Source organism: Capra hircus (genome assembly GCF_001704415.2).
Source record: "Capra hircus breed San Clemente chromosome X unlocalized genomic scaffold, ASM170441v1, whole genome shotgun sequence".
Taxonomy (NCBI): domain Eukaryota; kingdom Metazoa; phylum Chordata; class Mammalia; order Artiodactyla; family Bovidae; genus Capra; species Capra hircus.
Genome location: NW_017189517.1, coordinates 17,557,787 through 17,582,704, shown reverse-complemented (window position 1 = coordinate 17,582,704; position 24,918 = coordinate 17,557,787). Strand labels below are relative to the sequence as shown.

The following is a 24,918-nucleotide window of genomic DNA, read 5'->3' as shown; positions in this document are numbered from 1 at the left end:
GCACAGCTATATAGTCATTCATCATGCCACTGAAGGGAAAAATCCACTCATATATAAAGTAACGGAAATTAAGTGTCTTCAATAGAAAAGAGATAATCAGCGTACCCAGATTAGGAACGTAGGGTTGCAAATAATCTTGTCTATTCAGTTTGGGATACACACCTGAATTTCTTAAGAGCTGTAGCTGAGTTCACAAAAGAGAAGTCTCTACTAGTTATCAAACAATGTTAATATATTATAATGAACAAATTTCATGGACTGAAAAGCTCAAATATAGACAATCAGTCACTGAAACATGATGGAAAGTTTTATACTGCTTTTTAGCATATAGGGACAAAAAGGCTTATGACTAATTCCTATGCAGGCTTAATTATTTTTAATTTGCATTAAAAGTATGACAACCTCTGATCAAGTTTATTTTAAAGTCACTTTTTTCTATTCTGGAAGAAGTAAAGGGTAAACCTTAAGGTGACTCTGATTTGATTGATTTAATACAATAAACCCCTGCTTGAAACATAGTGGCTACACCATTAACACCACAGTGAGGTAAGAACATTAACTGTAGATTTGCGGAATCTGTCAGTGCAGTTCATCGGTGGCACTAGAAATGCAACCCCCAAAGCATCCTTAATAGAATTCAAGTCAGATTAAGAGTGTAAGAATCCACAAAAATATTTTTGGGAGGCAGATATGAAATGGAAAAAAAATCATACTATTATCATGATTTCCTAGCAATACATCCTACTCAGAGATGGCTTGACACCCCCTAAGTTTTTTTGTCTTGAGTGAAAATACAAATCAAACCCCCCCAAATTCTCAGATTCAAAAATACCTTATCTTTATCAAAGAGAGTCCATTTAATAGCCATCAAATCTTATGATGTGATTTAAAGCACATCAAATATCAAATGTTTTCAAAATACATCTTTTACATTTTGTTCTAAGGCGATAAAAACCATACCTTTTCTGCCATCATTAGCAGACTGCAATGCAAAAATCCAATGAAACTTTTGACAATTTGACAAGTTTGAACAGTGAGGTAAATTTGCAGCTCCCTCTCTGTAAATCTGAGCTAACTCTGCTGACTGTTCCAGGACATTAAAGCTTTAAAATTGTTTTTCAAACCAGGGACATATATTTAAGGTGGCAACTGTGAGGTAAGAAAATGTAATTAAGTAAACCTGAGTGTGAGGAGGCATGCTTATTTACATGTCTCAAGTATAGTTAATAATAAGGAATGCATTTGGAAAGACCAATAGGAGCATCAAAAGAAACCAGGAAAATTTTGTACTGTACCATTAAATGCATTCCTCCCATTCACCCAAACTTTTTCTGAATTCCAAGTTCATTTTCTGTTTGGCATTTTTCTCAATTCATGTTCATCTGCATGAAATGAAATAGACCCAGAAAAGGGTGTAATCTGAAAGTTGTGTTTGGCCCTGTAGGTGAGATCCTGCAGGAAAGGTGGCCACCTGGGTGCTCCCCTCCACAGTCTGACCTGCTGCCTGCTTCTCTGACATGGGCGGTGGGGGTTGGTCTGAGCAGGGGCAGGGCAGGAAGGTAGAAAGGGTCTCTAGTAGAGATGGTTGAGAGAGGCTTTGAAGGAAGCCAGAATTCAGTTGTGCAAAATCAGTGGCCAAGATATGGAGAAGGATCAAAATAAGTTTTCCCAATCCTGTACAAAATCAAATTATTAGAGATATTAAAGAGCACTGTATACATTCCCCCCCCCATAAACTGAAAGATACTTTCATTCCTGTAATAAAAACATCCTGCATTTATCCATTGGTTTTAATTTTTTCTCCAAATACTGACATAGCCATTTTCTTTATTTCATTATATTTTTTAATAAAGCCTTATTTTTCAGTCATGTACTTAACTTTTATTTTTGGCTGCATGGGTTGGTACTTGGGATCTTTCGTTGCAGTGCACAGACTCTCTAATTAGGGTGTGCTGGGCTCAGTAGTTGTGGCGTGTGGACCCAGCCACCCTCACAGCATGTGGAATCTCAGTTCCGCCACCAGAGATCAAACCCACATCCCCAGCATTGGAAAGGGGATTCTTAACCACTGGTCCACCAGTGAAGTCCCCCCATTCATTATTATGGCCATAATCCAGGGTCATTATTAGAGTGTGGATTGCATATTGAGCTTTGATAATAAAAACTACCTCTAGAACCTTTCCAGAGATTTGCTTTACATGTATTTCTCTGAGTCATTGGAAAGGGATAGGCTACCCACTCCAGTATTCTCAGGCTTCCCTTGTGGCTCAACTGGTAAAGAATCCATCTGCAATGTGGGAGACCTGGGTTCGATCCCTGGGTTGAGAAGAGCCCCTGGAGAAGGGAAAGGCTACCCACTCCAGTATTCTGGCCTGGAGAATTCCATGGGCTGTATAGTCCATGGGATAGCAAAGAGTTGGACACAACTGAGCGACTTTCACTTTCATTCTTTTGAGTCATTGGAAAGAAGAGGCATAGGAAGGACAGAGATTTATCCTTCATTAAAGAAGGACCGTACGTTTTCACCTGGTAAGAACTTGACTTATACTTCCACATTCCCAGTAACCTAGCAAACAGGTTTCTCTTATTCTCATAATATCATTAAGGTGTAAGCAGGATTAATAATGTTTCCTCATTTTATAGCTGAAGGAACTAATCTGCTGTGAGACATGGGGAAACTTACTTTATTGTCTGTGCTTCAGCATTGAGGTTGGCAATAGAATTCGCAACCCAATGTCTTATCCTAAAGATCAGTGTGGATTAATCTTGTTTTTATCCTGCTTGTGACTTGCTGAGCCTCTTGAATATAAGAACCCATGTCTTCCATAAATCATAGAAAATATTTAGTCACTATTTCATTGAATTTTGATTTTCACACTTTCTCTGCTACTTCCTTTTGGAATTTCCATTAGACTCTCCCGCTCTGGCCTCTATGTCTTTTATGCTTTTTCCAATTTTCCATTTCTTCGTTTCTCTGTTATTTTATTGGCAATTTCTTCAAATTTGTCTTCTGGCTCATGAAATATCTCTTCAGCTGTATTTATTATGATGTTCAACCCTTCCATTAAATTGTAAATTTCAGTGATTTCATTGCTAAAATTATTTAATTTGTTTTTCAAATATCTCTCATTAATTTTTGGCAATTTCTTGCTCCTTAATCCTGTCTTTATCTACTATTTTCTTTATGCATATTAAACATAGTTATTTTACATGCTATATCTGATAAATAGATCATGTTAAGGCTTTGTGGGCCTGGATCTATGGTTTCTTGTTTCTGTCAACTCTTGCATATGATCGGCTGGCTTTCTTACTTCTGTTCACTTTTTATAGTTGGTTAAAATATGTTGAAATTCTAAGTCTGGGGAAGATTTATGTTTGTTTCTCATAGAAAGTTGTCTGCACTACTTTTTACTGTAGTGTAGTTGATTTATAATATTTATTAGTTTCAGGTGTACAACATGATGACCATTTGTACTAATTTAAAGTTTAAATTAAAAATCTCAAGTTACAGTTTTGGGACCATACATTTAGTACAGACTCAGGCTCCAAACCCACGTGAAACCCAGCTAGTTGCCATGAAGTCTCAGAGGAAGCTTGTTATTGAACATCTTCAGACCCAAGCCTGAGACAGATCATTTTCTTCTAACCTATTTTTGCAAGGCACATTTGCTTCTAGATTGGTTTGAATATGGATCCCTGATCCTGTACAGGCCCAAGGTTTAGCTAACAATCTATTTCCCACTCTGGACCCTCACCAAAACTCTAGGTTACCCAGATCAGCTGATGCCTCTGATGTCCTGGCAGAGCCCTAACTCTCCATGTAATCTTGGACTAATCAGCCACTATGGATCTCAATTTATACATCTGTAAAATGTGTTTTTCAGCTAAATTCACATTTCAATTTATTTTTAATAGTTAACATTTTCACTTTAAGTGGAGAAAAATATTTAAGTTGCAATTAAATCAAGAATTTTTTTCTACTGGGTTATGTGTAAACACATTAGAGTTCAACAAACCTAGAAGAGTTTATTCCAGCTAGAAAAATGGTTCAGCTAGTGAGCTTTAAAAGAGTGTTCTGAGAAGTATTGTTCAAAAGATGTTTCTGGGACTTCCCTGGTGATACAGTGGATTAGAATCCACCCGCCAGTGCAGGGGGCCTGGATTCGATCCCTGGTCCGGGAAAATTCCACATGTCACACAGCGACTAAGCCTGAGTACCACACCTACTAAGCTCATGCTGTAGAGGCTGCAAGTGACAACTACTGAAGCCTGCATGCTCTAGAGCCCAGTGCTCTGCAACAAGAGTAAGCCCAAGCACCAAAATTAACGAGAGTAGCCCCCTCGCTCGCCACAACTAGGGAAAGCCCGTTTGCAGCAACAAAGACCCAATGCAGCCAAAAATAAAATGAATAAATTTTATTTAAATTTATATAAATAAATTTTTGTTATTGAAATAAATGGAAAAAATATATTTCTGAAGCCATAGGAGCAAAAATTAACAGTGGAATCAAGAGTAAACAATTTAAACAATCAGAGACAGCTTGCCACACATTTCTGGTAGGTCCATTCATTTTTAAAATTGAATTGTGCATGTCAAACAATGAAAGTTAAAGCATTCTAAATACTACTGCCTACTTTCATTTCCAGCTGTCTTTGTTTATTTCTTCTTTGACAGACTTTCGACATAATCATAGAATATTCACACTAGATTAGATCTTAGAGATCACCTAGTTTTGTCTTTCCTTTTATAGAAGAAAACTGAGGCCCAGAAAGGTTGAATGATTTGTGTAAGGACCAACCTAGATAGCATATTCAAAAGCAGAGACATTACTTTGCCAACAAAGGTCCATCTAGTCAAGGCTATGGTTTTTCCAGTAGTCATGTATGGATGTGAGAGTTGGACTGTGAAGAAAGCTGAGCGCCGAAGAATTGATGCTTTTGAAGTGTGGTGCTCCGCGCGCTTCGGCATCTGAGGGCCCGGGTGCAGACATGGCCAAGTCCAAGAACCACACCACGCACAACCAGTCCCGAAAATGGCATAGAAACGGCATCAAGAAACCCCGATCACAACGATATGAATCTCTTAAGGGGGTAGACCCCAAGTTCCTGAGGAACATGCTCTTTGCCAAGAAGCACAACAAGAAGGGCCTGAAGAAGATGCAGGCCAACAACGCGAAGGCCATGAGTGCACGTGCTGAGGCTGTCAAGGCCCTCATGAAGCCCAAGGAGGTCAAGCCCAAGATGCCAACAGGCGGCAGCCGCAAGCTCAGCCGACTTGCCTACATCACCCACCCCAAGCTCGGGAAGCGCGCCCGTGCTCGCATCGCCAAGGGCCTCAGGCTCTGCCGGCCAAAGTCCCAGGCCAAGGCTCCAGCCAAGGCCAAGCCACCTGCGGCTGCGGCTCCAGCTGCCAAGGGTGCCCAGGCCCCCACCAAAGCTCCGGAGTAGGGACCTTCATCTGCCAGTGTGAGGACAGAAGGACTGGTGTGACCCCCTTGGCTGCTGTCTGCGTGGGGCTGGTGTCCTCCTGTGCTATTTGTACGAATAAATCTGAGACGGGAAAAAAAAATGAAGTGTGATGCTGGAGAAGACTCTTGAGAGTCCCTTGGACTGCAAGGAGATCCAACCAGTCCATTCTGAAGGAGATCAGCCCTGGGATTTCTTTGGAAGGAATGATGCTAAAGCTGAAAGTCCAATACTTTGGCCACCTCATGCGAAGAGTTGACTCATTGGAAAAGACCCTGATGCTGGGAGGGATTGGGGGAAGGAGGAGAAGGGGACGACAGAGGATGAGATGGCTGGATGGCATCACTGACTCAATGGACATGAGTTTGGGTGAACTCTGGGAGTTGGTGATGGACAGGGAGGCCTGGCGTGCTGCAATTCATGGGGTCGCAAAGAGTCGGACACGACTGAGCGACTGAACTGAACTGAACTGAACTGAATTGAATGTAGCTGATTAGATACATAGTTAATATGAGAGACAAGTCTCAATGTCTGGTTTAGACCTTTTGTCCAACATACCATTAAGAGAGCCTTGTTCAAATTCAAGAGACGTTACCTTTCCATTGTCATCACTTCCACTGAATCTCTAGGAAAATTAGCAGTGAATATATACACAGGGCAGGATCCCAGAGTCTATCTCTTCCTTGACTATCACAATGTTATGATTAAGAGGAGAAGTAGGTTGATGAAAGTGATTGAGCCAGTGTTGGGGAGGGGGGAAACAGTGTTATGAAAACTGTCAGAGTTTCAGCATAGAAATGTCAGACAGAACTGACCTCAAATCCCAGCTCTTCCTCTAAGTTACTATGTGACCTTGAATAAGTTACTTGGTTTCTCTGAGCCTCTCCTATAAAATGGGGAAATAATTCCTACTTTGTTAGGGTAGTTGTAAGAGTTAAATGAGATAATATATGTGAAACACCTAACATAGTGCTTCTCCCATAGTAGACATTAGATTATAATAATAAATGGTAGCCGTTATTGTCATTATATTTCAATTCTCATTGTAAAGACACATTTCAAAGACAAATCTTTTGTAAGTAGAAGATAAATTAGTAGCTGTCTCACAGAATTCATTTTCAGACATGGTAAAGCTGAATTAATTTTAAGGAGTATGAAAATTCTTTCTATTCCAAAGTCATTGCATTTTTTTTTATCCCCACCTGAGTGGTGTTATTTTTTTGTTTGTAGAACAGATGTTTCAGTGAAAAGTAAGGTGAAAAGTATTTATTCTATCTTTTCACTCCCTTTAAGCCCTGCTCTTCATCATAAACTCACATTCAAGGAAAATTTACATTCCTGGTCTGTCTGCTAAGATTAGGTTTAGTGACAGGAAATACCTCCCTCAGGGGAGGCAAATAAAAGAGTAGCTTAAACAAGATATAACCGTGACCTTACTTTCACACAAAAGAAATCTAGAAGTAGGTGACAACAGACCAAGGCTTAGGTGATGACTCCAGAAAGATTCTTCTGGCTCACACCTCTCGTATCCCTCAAGATGGGGCTTTTATCCTCACTGTCCACAATGGCAGCCAATGTTGCAATCACCGCATCTTCATTCCAGACAAGATGAAAGAGTGGAGGCGGAAATGGTCTGTTTGCTCTCTTTTAAGGAGACTTCATTTATGGTACTGCTAGAAACATTCGTTTATATCTCACTGACCAGTAACTAAGTCATGTGACCACACCTAGACGCAAAGGAAGCCAAGAAATATAATCTTTGTTTAAGGAAGCCATGTGAACAGCTGAATAACGTCAGATTTCACTGTAGCATTCAACTTTCCAACTAGCGGAACAGGGCAACATGATCAGTCGTGTGACTCGCCACATCTTCAACATAAAGCCAAGCCCATAGCTCAGTGGAAATAAAAGTTTCTTTGTATTGAGACCAGTGAGACACTTTCCCTACAGATCATCTTCAAGATTTTATATGGAAAAATGAACTAAAGTATCTCCTTATTAGTTATAATTTTGATTACATATTGAAATGATAATACTTTGGACATACTGGGTCAGATACTATATATTTATTAACATTAATTTCACCTGCAGTCTTAATGTGGCTACTAGAAAATTTAAGGTTGCATCTGTGACTTGCATTTGAGGCTCACTTTCTATTTTACTGGACAGCACTGCTGTGGCATATGGCAGTATTAAGTTTAGCCTGGAAAATATAATTAAATGTATTTTCCAAATCGAACTGAATATATTCAGATACCAAGGTAACTTGGATAAGTACTTTGTAGTATAGGATTGTTGACAAAGTCAGCTATATGTGGAAAAGGTTTACCAAAAATGATTATTTGGGTTTTAGCATAACTGACCAAGTCATTTTTGGCAATATTAAGACACCAAGGGTAACCATAAATCTGGTTCTGGTTTATGACAATAAAAGCATAAGAAAGAAATATAAATGAGTGTATATACTTCCTAAGACAGGAGAAGCATCAAATCATTATACTCACATTTCTGCAAAATATGATAAAGACTACAAATGTGGGACAGTAGTAGCATAATTAAATGCCTAGTGACAATCTATTCGTGTATAGTACACAGGCCTCAAAGGCCCAGACTTTCCACCTCTCAAGAAGGAAACCAATGTATGTTTTAAATAAAATGTCTAATAAAGCAATAGGTTTATAACTTTGTTGGATAAGTTTTTATGTCATAAAATGAATTAGAACACTCGAGTCCAGCTGTAGAACTTAGAGGTAATAAGCAAACTGGCACAGATTAGAGCTTGTCATTCAGAATGTCTCTAGGGTGATTCTTCAGCCATGAAATCTTCCTCAGATGCTTTATTTAGCTTGATTGTTTAAAAAATCATGTGTGCTCTGTAAGGGGGAATTACTAAAACATAGACAGAGGTGGCTCGGATCACCAACTTGTCAGCTGACATCCAAGCTGCCATGACCTCACTCTCCCAGTTTATACCTTGTGTAAACCTCTGTGTATACTACAGAGCCTGGCCTCTTTACAGGATGGAACAATCAGATTCAGATCTTTCCACAAGGTCATATTAAATCTGACATTTTAACTTAGCAATAAGCTTTTCATAAACACAACTTGACTTTTATAAAAATCCAACAGCCTCTTTTTATTTATGAAGGTCACCACATTAACCTGGCCAGAATTGTTTGTTTTTCTCTATCCACGATTCTTGGCAAGCCAGATATTAGGACACCTAGAGACAGAGAATGTGTCCATTTTAATTATCATCAGCTCATTCATAATGGAAGATGTCCTTCACTTGAGGCCCATGAGGGAAGGATTGAAATGGTCCTTGGGAATCAATGGATTACCGATAGAACATGAAAGCACTCAGTCCATCTCAAACCTCTCAGTCTCCAGACATTGTTAGTCCAAACATAAATGCAAAAAAGCTCCAGAACACTATATCAAGGGTTACAATAGTGACAAAATTATTCATTTCTGCCTTTGTCATAATATCCGTCTAAGCAAAATAGTGAAAAAGGGGGAGCTAATCTTAGTCAATAATCCTACGTAGCAAATACTCTGGCCTGGAAAATCCCATGGATGGAGGAGCCTGGTAGGCTGCAGTCCATGAGGTCGCTAGGAGTCGGACACGACTGAGCAACTTCACTTTGACTTTTCACTTTCATGCATTGGAGAAAGAAATGGCAACCCACTCCAGTGTTCTTGCCTGGAGAATCCCAGGGACAGGGGAGCCTGGTGGGCTGCCGTCTATGGGGTCGCATAGAGTCGGACACGACTGAAGCGACTTAGCAGCAGCTAGGCTAGATACAGATAAAGTTTCTTGTGGATTTATCCTACAACCTCCTCTTCAGTACCAGCAAGTTAGGTACATAAATACATTTTTTATGTGTGAAGAAATTTCCTTTTGGGTTAATATATCCCCCTCTAAAAATATATCTCTCTCTAAAAGATTGGTTCATGGGGAAGCAACCCACACGGTCCCTGAAGACTTCTGGTAGAAAGCAATAGTATCTACCACCATCCTAGAATTCCACTCTGAAAATATGATTAATTCTACCATAAGGAGCATAGAAAGGATAAAAGTTTAAAGACGATTTTAAAAGGGCCATATATCTCAGCAAACTGTGTGCACATTGAAAACAGGAGATATACAAAGGTAAAGGCAAATCATTTCCAGATTGTCAAGGAACTGAATTAGGATGGAAAGTTAGACAGTCCAGTATATACATCAGACATTCAATAACAGCTCACTGTACTTCTGCCAAGTTTTATAGTTGTTATTGTTTTTTACAGGGAAAGAGGCAAAACTCTCATGTATGGGAAGATACTTGTGTTGAGTACAAGATCTCATGAACATGTTAAAACCAATCAAAAAAGACAATGCAACAGCAGGGTTTTGGAATGCCAACCTGGCATTCTTTGGAATGCCTGAGAAATTCTGGTTCTCAAAGAACACTTTGGTAACTCAGAGAATTCTAGTTTATATAGATAGATATGCCCAGTGTAATTTTTATGTAGTATATTGTCTGCTAAAGTGTCTACCAACACTGGATCAGTTCACCCTAATCTGGCAGACAAAAAAGTTCTGCCTGCAAAGTTGCCAGACCCTTACTTCTAGAAGTGTATTAGACATAACTTTTCTGGCCTGGGTTATCTGTACCATGGTGGGGCTCATTAATGACTATAATGATGATTATGGTAATAATAATAATAACAATATATTTATTAAACTCTCACTATATACGTGTTTTACAAATATTATCCATTTAATCATCATGACAAGTCAGTATTTCTAAAGTGTTTTCTATACAACTCTTTCCTGCAAGATGTTACAAACAAAAAACATTCTATGGTGAAAAACTAAAAGGAGAAATCTACAGGTTAGCTCCCACTTGAAAATTCACCAAGCATATTCTCATGTTATAGATTCTAAAAATTCCCTGCAATAAGGAAAGCTGTCTACCATAGCTTCACCACAAAACTTTGATCAGTAAACGCTTAATGCTTCTTTATATCCTACAGAGATAGAAGTGTTCTTTAGAACCACTTTGGGAAACAGTGCTGTAGAACATTATCATCATTTTATAGAGAAAGAAATGAAAACCTAGAGAAATTCAGCAGTGTTCCTTAGATCACGTAGCCAGCTGAAGGCAGAACCCTTGAAGCTAGGTCTATTTATTGTCAAAGTCCATACTCATCATTAACTGTAATGACTCAGATAATTGTTATCCTGTATTAACTATTATGTTCAGTATAGTGTGTGTATATATATATATGATATATATATATTTATATCCTTTCAGCCTTGTAACAGTATATATATGTATATATATAGTGTGTATATATATATACACATATACACAGTATATATATATATACACATATACACAGCATATGTGTATATATATATGCACACTATATATATATAGTATATGTGTATGTGTATATATATATATATATATCCTTTCATCCTTGTAACAGTCCTGCAGTGAGAATACTGTTATTCCCATTTTATAAATGAAGAAAATGAGCTTGATTAGAGCCAGTGGCTTACTAGGACTGTCAACGGGACTGTAGAGTCAGCAGGTTCTACTTATCTAGCCCTAAGCAAATTACCTAACCTCTTGAATGCTCAATGTCTGTATCTGTAAAATGGGTATAATATCCCTGGCGTATAATGGTTAGTCAGTAAAGTTTCTAAAACAAGTTTAATCGAGCCAGTATACTTTGAAATAACCACATACTGAGGTTTAACATCATTGGAAGTATGGTCCATGAATTTATTCATTGCCTCTAAGGTAGATATGAACTTGATATCAATCAAATTTTTAGGCATCATTAGAGAAAGCAGTTGAGGGCCAAAGAGTAGCAGGCAATCAAATAAACCCCAGGCCCAGGGAGAGAAGATATAAATTCTGTAAAGGTCATACTTTCAGATTCAATCATAAAGGTTCAGCATAGTGTAGTACAAAGAACACAATTTAGAGTCAGACCGAGTATAATGCGAGCCTCACCCCTAATTAGCCACATGACCTTAAGCAACTCATTTAACCTCTCTAAGCAACAACACTTCATCTCAGACATGGAATTAACACTACCTTGCAAGGTTGCCATGAAGATGAAATGTGGTAATGTCTGCAGAGATTCTAGCACTGCACCTGGCACTCATGACATGGTAGCTTTGGCCCCTAGGACCTTGGCTTCTACCTTCTAGAGCAGCAAGCTTTAACCAACAAAATGGAAATTATCTGTGAATGGGCATCTGTCTGATCCCAGAAATGTGTCTGGCCCCCTCTGCATCTTTCAGGGTGATCTGAAGTGGAAATGGATGTTAATTACAATCTTTTAAATATCAATCTCAAAGTATTCTCAGTCGCTGTGAAAGTGACATGTGTCACTGTGAATAAGGAATCCTGAGAGAATAAAGTAATCAAAAATAATTTTTTTAAGCAACAGGGAAGGAAGATTTCCCAACTTTGGCATCTGATTTACATCTATTACACTGATATAACCAGGTGCAAAATCCTGGGGCAAACTTCAAATAGCACTTTTTTCCCCTGCAGATTTCAAGCAAGGTATAAGTTGTGTACATGTTTATTCAAATATCTTATAGATGTGGTATAGATACAGTTGGGGGCATCTCCCCTGTTCTGTGCTGAGGCTGGAGCACACTCTAATGACCACCTCAATAAAAGTGCACAAAGCATTTTATCTCTCAGCACATATTTAAATCAGAACATCACACGCACACAAACATGCATACACTTCAACACTCATGCACACATTCTTAAACACACTTGTATCCATGCACATACTCTTTAACACACTGCACAGTCACACATATACTGAAATACACCATAGTACACTCCTGCATGCACTCAAACACACATGCTGGCCCACTTATACACACCCATGCCCACTTGCACACATTCACACACTCTGTTCACATGCACACAATGTATTGTCCATTTATAAAGAATATTGTCATTAGTTTGAATGAAAAGAAAATTATTTTATAATATCCTCAGCCTAATGCTACTTTTATGTGCCCATTGAACACTTCAAAATTTATTTACTTAGGTTGCGTTCTACATGAGAAAGGGTAGAGAATTTTAAAGGTTGTAAATTGTATTCTGCCCTTTTAAAAGTTAACTCTCTGTCATTCTATCTGCAAATACAGAGCATCTTTAAAACTGAAGTGCTTTGGGAAAAAAACTTAAAATTTTGTAATAGTCATAAATTGGTACGTGCACTGTAGAGTAATCTAAAATCATTAGAATGATGCATTTTTTTTAAGTAAGTGCCTCGCAAGAAAATGAGTGAAGCAATATCACAGTGTATTAATGGAGCTCGAGACATCTTAAATTGATTTTGAAATTAAACATCAAAAACTGCAACTTGAAGAAATAATTAGGTAAACCATTATATTGCAATCAAAAAATTTTTAAAAAAACCTCTTGAAATTTAGGAAATTGCAAATTAAGGGTGTCAATCATCCTGATTTGGCAAGGGCACAGATTGTCAATGAAAAGAAAACATACGCCTACTCAAAATATTCTTGAAAACTGAACTGTGCCCAGGGTTTGCTGCTCTGTTTCCATTTCTGGTGGGACATCCTTTTGCTTATATTACATATCAGTGTAAGAGCTTCCTTCTGACTTCTTGACCCTGTGATTCTTTTGCAAAGGCAGCTGGTGACACTAGCCTGGAGAAAATGATCGTTATTCATCTCCTCTTTTCCACCCCTAATATTAGATTAAACTCTATGAAATTGCTGATGTTTGATCTATAAATGTGACATTGTCATATGATTCAACCTAATATTTTCAATAGAACTAAATTTGGAAGAAAAGAGGGTGCTAATTATCTAGGAAGCACTAGTGATAAAGAACCCACCTGCCAGTGTAGGAGACGTAAGAGACCCTGGGTGGGGAAGATCTCCTGGAGAAGGGCATGGTAACCCACTCCAGTACTCTTGTCTGGAGAATCCCATGGACAGAGGAGCCTGGCAGGCTACAGTCCACAGGGTCACAAAGAGTTGGACACAACTGGAGCAACTTAGCACACACAGCACACCCCTGCCTAAGAAGGATTTAAGAAATATTCAACTTTATCTGGATTTCCCTATTATATGGATTAAACCCAGTCCCGTCAATACAGGTGCCTGTAGTTTTGTTCTATTCTATTCTTCTTTTCCTGTCTTCCTGGGTCTCTAGCAACTCCTGTCAAGTGGAGTGATGAGATACAATCTTCACCCTCCTTCTAGGTAATTCTTCCTGTTATTTATTCTTCAGGGACACGCTGGTGATATTTTGTACTTTGCTTGTGATGTTGATCATTTATAGTAATTATCTCCATAAGATGAATGATTTCAGCCTTGGCAAGAACTTACTCAGGCTCTGTGTAAGGCAGCAGGCTTATATTATGCACCTACTGTGTGCTGAATCCTATGTGCTGTAGGAATGAGATGTATAAACATAATGGTAATCCAAACAGTATACCTGTTATTCAAAATAGAAATCAGCCACAACTGAAATATGCCACAGCATCAGAATGGTTAGATAAACTAGGGTGCATTTTGGAATATCACCTTGCAATTACAGTGCCGACTAAGAATTTTTAACTTATATTAGAATGTTCTGAAGATACAAGAAGTCCAAAAGTAAACTAAAAATTGTATCCCATATGTCAATAAAGTACATTATGTACAGAATAGAAGGAAAGATGGCAAAATATTGACAGCATTTTTTCTCTAGATTGTGGCTCTCTTTTTCTTCTTTACTCTTTTCTGTATTAGGGACTCACAGGATTTAGGAATATAGAGAGCAACATAACTTAGAACCCTAGACAAAAAGATCCTTGAGGACACAGTAAGGCCCTTATTCATTCAGAGAAGAGAGAGTTCATAAGAGACTTAGTATAGTCTTCAAGTACTCGAAAAGCTTTCAGATGGGGTATAGTGACCAGGTGTTCCCAACCCCATAAAAATAAACAGTAAAAAGATATAAGTAAAATACAGCAAAAAAAATCAAGTTTGGCCATATGGGAAAATGTCCGGGGGAAGGAGATCACTTAAAAATCAGAATTCCTTATGACGGCAAATCATGGCACTTCCTTTTTAGGTGATTTGAATAGCAATTTGTTTACCTGCCTATGAAGATTCAGGAACAATCTGGGCAACCTCCTGAAGGCAGAAGGCTTAACTGATTATACTCTTGAAATTACTTAAAGTCTTTGATTGCATCGCTTGTTTTGTGCCCTCAGAGCACATGGTGTAACTCTGGCCTCTGAACATTATACCTTTTATTTACTATGAACCATTCTGAAATCTATTCAAATCCATCATGGTTGTCTTTAGGGAAAGCAGCTGGAGAAGATGCTCAGTTCACTAGTGATCAGGGAAATACAAATCAAAAAGAGACTTCTTTTTTCATTCCTCACATTGACACATTGTTCAAGAGTATCTAGAAACAAGTGTTCTTTCACTCTCCTTGTAGGTTATTAAATGGTACAGTCTTTTGTCAGTATCTATCAAAATTTTAAATATACATAGCCATCATCCCAGTAATTCCATTTCTAAGAAATATCCTAGTGAAATGCCAGCACATATGCACAAAGAGGCATTGTTTACAATAGAAGAAAGTATAGAAACTATCTAGATGTCCATTTATAGAGATTAAACTATACAACATGCAGACTAGGGTATGTGCTAAGTCACTTTAGCCATGTCCAACTCTTTGCAACCCCATGGACTATAGCCCACCAGGCTCCTCTGTCCATGGGATTTTCCTGGTGAGAATACTGAAATGGATTGCCATTTCCTCCTTCAGGGGATATTCTAGACCCAGGGATTGAAACCCACATCTCTTAAGTCTCCTGTGATGGCAGGCAGGTTCTTTACCACTAGCGCCACCTGGGAATGCTATAGACCAAAAGAATGAGTTAGTTCTAAATGGACAATAGTATGTCTTAGAAATATTTCCCAGTCCTAGAAAAATATTCATTGATTTGAGAGATAGGATGTGTCAGATATATTAGAATTACAACATTATACCATTTAGGATGAAATACTAGTCATATATCTCTATGCACAAATCTTAATTTCATACATAGAAAGATGTCCAGAGAAAATTTTTATCTAAGAGTCATTGGTGGTTACCCTCTTGAGAAGTAGCTATGACTGGTGGCTCAAGATGTATTATTGTTTTATCTGTATTGAAAAGTCTTACAGTGAAAATGTATTTTTAATTACTTGTAATAGCATGTAATTAAAGACAAAGAAAAATTAGGAAACAGGTATGCAATATAGAAATGGAGGCAAATGTCTAAAATAGATGCCTGTGGCATTGACAAGGTAAAAGACTAGGAAAACTAAGCTAAAGCTAAAAAGGGTGGTGGCAGCAGGGTTTTCAGGGAGGGATGAAATATAATGGAAAGAATCATGATTACAACACCAAAAATAAAAATTCTTAAGATTAAATAATACAAAAGTGCAGCACTGTGAATAAAAGTATAAAACTACTGAGTAATGCCCCATCAGATGTCAAAATGTGTTAGAAAATATAAGTAAATGAAAGAAGTTGGTACTGATGCTGAAGAGACACATCATGGGATGGGACAGGGTAGAAAGTCTAGAAAGCAACCGAGTATACAGAAGAGTTTGGAATATGATAAGTCAGCAAGGAGAGGATGGGTAAACCAACATATTCTAAAAAGTTTCAGCCCAACCCAAGCAGAATGAAAATCTCACCGCATCTCTCTGAATAAGTAGGAAAATGATAGGTGGCATAAAATTCCCCAGACTAGGAGTACAAAGGAGTTTTTAGATACTACAGCATAAAGGAGTTTGAATGCTCCTGCTTTAAATATACAATATTTCATGGTCCTTGGTGTCTATATTTTTTAAACTTTTTACTTTGTATTGGAATATAGCTGATTAACAATGCTGTGATAGTTTCAGTCGAACAGCAAAGGGACTCAGCCATACATATACATGTATACATTCTCCCCCAAACTCCCCTCCCATCCAGGCTGCCACATAACATTGAGCAGAGTTCCCTGTGTTATACAGTAGCTCTGTGGTGGTTATCCATTTTAAATATAGCAGCGCATACCTGTCCATCCCAAACTCCTTAAGTATCCCTTCCTCTCTTCCTCCCCCACCTACCCCTGGCTTTAGTTTCTATATGTTTACTCAAAGATTTTACTTTTCTGTGATGACACAGGAAATGATAGGGGAAGTTCTTAAGGATGTTTGTGAATGGAAGCCAGGTATTATTTTACCTTAATATATAACCCTCACTTTCATTTTATCAACAGCCTCTTGCCTCTTCTGGTGAATTTATAAATAAGGTCTCATTGTCCAGGAATCTCAGTATTTCTCAGAGACTCTAAATGATCTCAGGGGGAAACTAACTAGTGAACTAGTTTCCTTTCTGGGAAAAAAAATATATATATCACCATCATAACAGGAAGAAAAGCTTAATTCAAGTCCCTGAGGAATTTAAAGTAAAAATCATAGGGCAGCAAGATGGAAACCCATAGGTTTTTGGAACCAATCCAAGTTGAACCAGAAGGCCTAATGCAGTCATTCATTGATTTGAGAGATAGGATATGTCAAAGGTATTAGAGTTACAATGAACACAGAAGCTACCTACAATGCAGAAGCTAGCCTGCCAACCTTTACTTGGTCATTTGCTGCTTGATATTACTGGCAGGAGGGCCAGAAATATTGCCTCTTCCCTGCCCCCTTTCCTCTTTACGTTGTATCTAGTCAATTCTCAATTCCCCTCTGCTTCAGCTCCAGTTACCTCAAAAATAAACCTTCTCCGGAAAGCCTACCTTTATTATACATTTATCATTTTCGTCGTACTTGGCACTGTTCAGTCTAGTCAGCTATGAAAATTAGGGAGGAATGACTAGAAATCCCTTAGTATCCTTTTGTCTCAAGTCATCCTTATCATTCCCGTTTAGTGACACCTGTTCAGTGACACCTCTTAGGACATACAGCAAGATACTAAGCACCTTCATTTTTGCATAAAAGAAGAAAACCTAATTAACAGCATGCGTAGTAATGATGCTCATAACTTTGGCATGATCCAAAAGAAGTCTAAATATTATACAAACATCCTAATGACTGAACTTCATATACTGAGGAGTCTCAGGATTCTTCTAAAGGCCACTGTCTCTGTTAGATGCTTTTTTTTTTCTTAGCACCATGGCGAGAAGTGGGGAAGACACTCAATAAAGTAGAGTCTCCCTTCTTCAGACAGAAATATCTTAGGAAGATATGTTTTTGTTTGTTTTCTCTGAATTCCTATGTAAGTTCTCCCACTGGTTCATCTATAGATATTTAGCAAATACTCCCACTGTGTCGGGCACTGTGCTTACATGATGAAAAAAATCCAAACTCATCCCCTCCCTTCATAGAACTCACACTCGAGGTGGTCTGGTACCATTTGGTACCACCTCCAGGTGATCATGCATTCTCTTTCTACCATAGCACCATCACCAAGAATAAGGACTCATTCAGTTGTTGAATATGTGTCTTAAAGCTCACTTGAATGTACCTCAGAAGTAACTGTGGTGCTTGCTTATTGAACTTACAGATATTTGTAACAGAACACCCCCCCACTGCCACACACACACACACACACACACACACACACACACACACACACACACACACACACACACGTACGTTCTGTTACAGGAAGCCTGGGATGGGGATCAGGTATCAGCACGTTTAACAAGCTTCCCAGATGACCGCCATGTGTATGACAGGACAGCACATTGAGAACACTGCCTCCATTTTTGCTCACAGCTGATTAGTGAGCTGATTTGCTCACATACTTCCCCGGTAGTCAGTGGTAAAGAGCCGCCTGCCAATGCAGGAGTCACAGGTTCAGTCCCTGGGTTGGGAAGATTCCCTGGAGGAGGAAATGGAAATCCACTCCAGTATCCTTGCCTGGGAAATCCCATGGACAGAGGAGCCTGGCGGACTACAGTCCTTGGGGTCACAAAGAATTGGACACGACTTAGCTACTAAACAGCAAGGATAATTAGTATTTCATATATTTTAATTTAAGGCAGTTAACTTTTGTTCAGTCTTTTCTAGACCCAAAAAGCAGATGCTCAGCATTTTCTTCATATAAGTCTAAACACAAACCAGAGTTGACCATTCTTTGGTTAATTTGGATCTTTCAGCCATATTAATAGCCAGTTGCTGGGCAATCGAGCAGAACAGATATGTGGTCAATTCAACCAGTAAGATGCCAAACAAAATAACTGAGCTGATGGTGCCATGCTGACACATAGACATGTCCAAAATCTGGCAAGTCACAACAAGGACAGTTATTCATTCTTTCCTAATCATGGTGACAAAGCTTAAAGAACACACTAGTCAGGGGTCTCCAACCCCTGGACTATCTGTAGTTATAGACACTCCCCATTGCTCACATGATCTCCTGAGTTGCACCTCCTGTCAGATCAGCAGGGCATAATAAATATAATGTGCTTGAATAATCCTGAATCATTCCAAAACCATTCCCTCCCCTGCTGCCCTATCCGCAGAAAAACTGTCTTCCATGAAACTGGTCCCTGGTGCCAACAAGGTTGGAGACCCCTGCTCTAAGTAATTTCCATTGAAATGGTTTAATTTTTTGATCCACCAAAGGCTGATTCAAATCTGAGTGTTGGCAACTAACAATGACAAGGAATATTTATGTCCTCGTCCTTAAAGGACCATAATGATATCAACTTATTTGAGGATTGAATGATGTAATATGTAAAAATGCTGATAACATCACTCCAGTAGGTGCTCAATAAATCTTTTCTCTACAGAATTATCTAGAATTCATAGAAGTTAATCTGTATTATAAATCATTAAGTAGCTGTGATAATAGTGTATATGACACTACCAAAAACCAAAACAAAAAGAGAAACTAAGAGAAAACACTTAGGTTTTATGAACTATCATTCCTTACACCTTATTTCCTGGAAGTTGTTCATTTTTGTAAGAGGTTTTGGCTTTTAAAAAAAGTGCTCCCTTACCTTTGTGTGGCATTGAACTTTTCAAAGCTCTTTCCCTATCATTATTACGTTTGATACACCAACACTATAAGGAAATATTATTACCATTAGACAGATGAGGAAACCAAGGCCCTGAGAATATAGATATATGATTCACTCAAATTCACCCAGTTCATGAAGTAAGTGCCTCGAGTAGATACTAAGTTTCTTGAGCAAGTCCAGTTCACCCTGTATATAGGTTGTTTAATAACTGAGGTCATGCTTGAGTATCAATAAAGTATGTTTGAATTTCAGCAGCCTTTCTGTTCAGGCCTTGAAGCCAAGACACTTTCATGCAGAAACACCTCTGATCTTCGCATAAGTGCTACTTCAACCAACATTTATTCAACTGTTTTGATTGTTCTGTTATACCCAGTGCCACACAGTTTTTAAAAAATAAATATAGATCTTTGTATTATCTTCAGTACACATTGCTTTCTTCCTTTTGTGGAAGAAACAGGAATTAAGAATGCTATAGAGAAGTCTTCTAGGCATAAAATCACATAGTTTAAAGTTACTGGCCTTATATTAAATCTTAGAACTGTTCCTAGCAAAGAGACCCTATTTTGCTCTTGAAAATACCTTTATCATAACTTTCCAGATAGGGACACTTGCCCCAATGCACTTAGCAAACCAGAACACACACCAAAGAAATTACTCACTCTGTGCCCAGATTTTATAGATTTAGATCAAAAACCATTTGGCTTTGAGCATCTCATAACTTAATTCTTGTTTTTTCTTTCTCTTCAAACTTCATTCATTTAAATCCCTTCTATATTTACACCTTCAACCAAATTCCCTCCAGTTTGAGGCACGCTCAGTTCCTCCTAGTTTCTGTCTTAGTTCTGCCTTCTTCTAGTTACTGTTCAGTACATCTAAAATGCTATCCTGGTAAACTCCCTTCTGACTTGAATAAACCCTGGCTCCTTCCCTCCTGTATGTCATCCCATGGTCAGCCATCTCATTTCAGAGTAGTCTTTTATATGCTTGACCTAGAAGAAGAAGAATTGGAGATTATTTTCATGGACCAGCAAGCATAGCATGGAGCTTCTTGAGAGGCAGATTTATTAACTTCTTAGGTGCAAGATCTATACTGTGGCTAATTTTCTAGGTTGCCTTGAGATTCCACACATTGGGCTGTCAAAAGAGAATCTTATGTGAGGGCTGCATTCTTTGCACGTATGCTGCTGCTGCTGCTAAGTCGCTTCAGTCGTGCCCGACTCTGTGCAACCCCATAGACGGCAGCCCACCAGGCTCCCCCGTCCCTGGGATTCTCCAGGCAAGAACGCTGGAATGGGTTGCCATTTGCTTCTCCAATGCATGAAAGTGAAAAGTCAAAGTGAAGTTGCTCAGTCATGTCCCAACTCTTAGTGACCCCATGGACTGCAGCCCACCAGGCTCCTCCATCCATGGGATTTTCCAGGCAAGAGTACTGGAGTGGGGTGCCATTGCCTTCTCCAATCTTTGCAAGTATAATGGGTGCAAACAAGGCCACCCCTAAAATTTGTGCCACATTTGTGGAGCCTTGAGCAAGGATTCAAATGGAGACCTGCCTGTTTCCAGACCCCCTTCTCCTCCCAGTGCTGACTGTCCATGAAGGGCTTCATATGAATGTTCCTAGATACACCAGCCAAGCCCGGTCCATATACCATGCCCTCTCACTCCTAGAGAACAACTGTCCTTTGGCCATGGCTCAAGCCTAGTGATGCATATGTTAGCAACACATTTTCTATGAGGCAGAGTCCTACATAGCCTGGAATTAGGCTCAAGCCCTATAGATGGAATTACAGGCTCCCTGGATGCTGGTCTAGGGGGGATTGGAGATGCAGACTCCAGGTAGGCCTATACCACTGGCCCAGTGGACATCTTGCCCCAGGGAAAGAGTGAAACTGTAGGAAGGCCAGGTAGGGCCATTCAAAATGGGCTCAAAGGAGACTTTCGTTGCCCAGATGTAAAGGTGATAATAGTGTCTTGGAGTTTTTAGTATTGTTAAGGCCTAACCATCTAGTGCTATCGAAAGTAGACTGGAGATAAGAGTCTTGTGATTTCAGGTGAGATGTTATCAGACAGTGAAATGAAATAGAGGATGAGACGGACAGATTTAAGGTTACAAAAATAATATGGAGAATGAAATAGTTTATGACCACCTGACCTATATTATTCTGTGCCTGGGTTCTATCTGAATTTTCAAGGACACTTAGTTTTTTTAACGGTTTGTTAAAACTAGGATACTGCTGTGTTCTTCCTTTGTTTTATTTTCATAATGAGTTTAGTGTACATGTACATTAAAATCACATACACTGGGATCAGGAGGTGGCCCTTTCCTTGATTTTTTCAACTTCATTCCTTGCCCTGGTCATTTCTATTTTTTCCTCATAATGCCTCAGGCCTGGGAAAGTTTAAGATGATGTACGTGACTTGAGACATTATGATAATGGATCCGAAAGTGCTTGGTAACAGGTAGAGTTCTATACAAATGTCAGTTGTTGGTCATCTTAGCAGGCAGCATCTTTCTGTAGCAGACTTGCTCCAGATAGTACATCTCACTCAACACCAGAAGGGAATTTTGAGCTAGGGCCTTGACTCAGCTTTACAGAATGTAGAAAGAAAAGAAAGGTAACACCCAGTCAATAGAATAGAATGTAGATTTTCTTTTCTTTCCTGCTCTAGGAAAAAAAAAAGTGGATTGAGGAACTAGTAAATTGATTTGCTAATCTCTTGTATAATCAACTGCATATGTATTCTATGTGAAAAGTCTTTGCATTCATATGTGAACACAAAATTGATGTGAGAACTGCTTTAGATAAATAGATAGACAGACAGATGGGAGTTAGAGAGAAGCAGAAAGGCAGAAATTCAAATTAATAAGTCCTCCTCTTCCCTATACCTCCCCAACTTGGAAAATATAGGCCTTGAACAAAAATATCTTTATTCTGTATGTAGTTATGTAATCAGTTATCATTTCAAATGCACAGCACAATAAGAAATCTCTTCTCCCTTGGGGATTTGCTGTTGGCATCCTTTTTATCACCACAGTTGGGATGAATGGATCACACTGCTGGAAGGAGAATTCTGGGTTTAAATCCTAGGAAAAACATTGTCACGTGTTTGCAGTATATAATATTGTTTCAACCTACTAGATTTCAACCTTTTTATTCTGTGTGATCTATCTGAAGGCTATGACAGGCTCCTCCTCTCAGTAAAGATAACTTATTGCAGTATAGATTCTTAATTAGGAATAGTTATCAGAATGGATGTGGTAGAGTGGATACAGTTTGGAAAAGCTCCCCTCCAGGTGGTTTTGATATGCCTCCCAACACACACATATACACACACATACACATGTCTTGACATCACTGTGCTAACCATTTTTATTCTATGCCTAAACAAGTGCTCCTGAAATATACATACTCTGAATTTTTTTCTGTCTTGATTGAAACTGTTCCTCATAAAAGCAGGTGACGCTGAATGACCTTTCTCATATTTAAGATGATCGCTTTTCTTCCAGCCATAATCCAGTAAAAGAATTTGTGTTTTCTGAACAAATCATATTTTAAAATTCAGCAAGGATAAAAACTTACAGGCATATTTTATTAAAACATTTACTCTTGCATACAAGGCAAGTTGTTTAGTGGTAAGAAGTAGCCGTGCAGTTCAGATGAATCTACAAATGTGCGCCCCCTTTAGAAATTAGTTTCTAAGCCATGCTGTGTACTTGAGACTCAGCATTCATTATGGGCAACATTATGTGCACCTAGTACATTGTGTCATGAAAAGCCACAATACTCTTTAGGATTTTCTGCATCACCGTAGGAGAACCAAAGTCTAGTGACTAAAACAAGAGACAAAGAATGAATCATTCTGTGATTTACTCCCATTCTAGCTTCTATTTTATCTCATGACCCTGAAAGAGATTATTGCTCTTCTTGTCTGTAATCTGGGCTTCTCTGCTGCCTCAGACGGTAAAGAATCTGTCTGCAATGCAAGAGACCCGAGTTCGGTCCCTGGGTCAGGAAGATCCCCTGGCGTAGGGAATGGCTACCCACTCCAGGATTCTTGCCTGGTGAATTCCATGGAGAGAGGAGCCTGACAGGCTACAGTCCATGGGGTTGCAAAGAGTCGGTCATGAATGAGCAACTAACACTATCTGTAATATAAAGATATGAAGATATTCCATATGTTTGCTTTGTATGTGTATTGGAGCAGCGATTTTGAATTGTGTTCACTAAATCCTGAGGTTCCTTAAAGGTATCTTAATGTCTTCCAAAGAAGCAAGGGGATGTTAAATAGGCTTGGGTGTCTTCATCATTTTGTATCTGTTTTATATAAACAGGGGATCTAAGTAAGATTTCATTTGAACAAAAGTTGTTGTGGTAGACATATTAGTGTTCACCAAGATTCCAGTTTTCTCCTATGAGGCAGAGGGCCCCTTTGTAATTAGGTGTGACCACATGACTTGCTTTGGCCTATGACATGTGAGCATATGTTAGGTGTAACATTTCTAAGGGGAAGCATTTAAGAACCACGACATAATTCTCCAAGTTCTTTTATCCTGTCTTGGAAGACCCTGAAAGAAAAGCCTCATATCATGATGTCAGTGTTCTATTTGGTGAACAAAGCATTGCCTCCTGAATTACACTGGACTTGTTACTTGAATAAGAAATAAGCTTCTGTTGTTTCAAGCCACTGAGAGCTGAGGGCTCATTTGTTACCAATCTAACCTATACTGACTAGTAAAAGTGTCCCTTCAGAGCTACTGTTATAATGGAAAGAGCTGATGTCAGGAGAACTAGGTCTATTCTCAGCTCTGCTCCTGACCAGTGCTGTGACTTCAGTCGAGTCACTCATTTCTTTGAGCTTCAATTTCCTCTTATTTAAAAAAGCAGAAATAAGTAAGCTGCATGCTTCATAGAATGTTTAGGAGATAAAATGTTTATATTAGATATAAAAGAGTAATTATTTGCTAATTTTATAAACTCTAAGCCAATGTAAATGTTTGCAAATGGAAATGTCTCAAAAGGGAAGGACAAAAGACCAAATTCCTAAATGTCCTCTCCCAAGTCCCAAGTGTTTAGTGTGAGTTTCACCATACTTCCCCTGGTGGAACTATCTTCTGTAAAGGAGGCATTGGGCTTCCCTGGTGGCTCAGTGGTTAAGAATCCGCCTACCAGTGCAGGAGATGTGGGTTTGTTCCCTGGGTTGGGAAGATCCCTTGGAGGAGGAATGACAATCGACTCCAGTACTCTTCCCTGGGAAATCCCATGGACAGAGGAACCTGAGGTGCTACAGTCCAAAGGATTGCAAAGGAGTTGGACATGACTTAGTAACTAAAAAGCAACAATAAAAGGAGGCATCATCCCTTTTCCAAGCCACTAGTATACCTAA

The 24,918-nt window shown here is 38.9% G+C and overlaps 2 protein-coding genes across 2 annotated transcripts in view; both read left to right on the top strand.

The window, feature by feature from the left end:
• TENM1 (teneurin transmembrane protein 1) overlaps nt 1-24,918 on the top strand; it is a 986,510-nt gene that overhangs the window by 631,685 nt on the left and 329,907 nt on the right. The window lies entirely within an intron of this gene.
• LOC102178435 (60S ribosomal protein L29) lies at nt 4,957-5,569 on the top strand. Its single transcript, XM_018044163.1, has one exon. It carries the CDS (start codon nt 4,990-4,992, stop codon nt 5,446-5,448), a length of 459 nt encoding a protein of 152 aa, XP_017899652.1. The 5' UTR covers nt 4,957-4,989; the 3' UTR covers nt 5,449-5,569.

What these genes read in the sequence shown, in the direction of transcription:
- LOC102178435 (XM_018044163.1), top strand. Translation starts at nt 4,990, where the DNA reads ATGGCCAAGTCCAAGAACCACACCACGCACAACCAGTCCCGAAAATGG.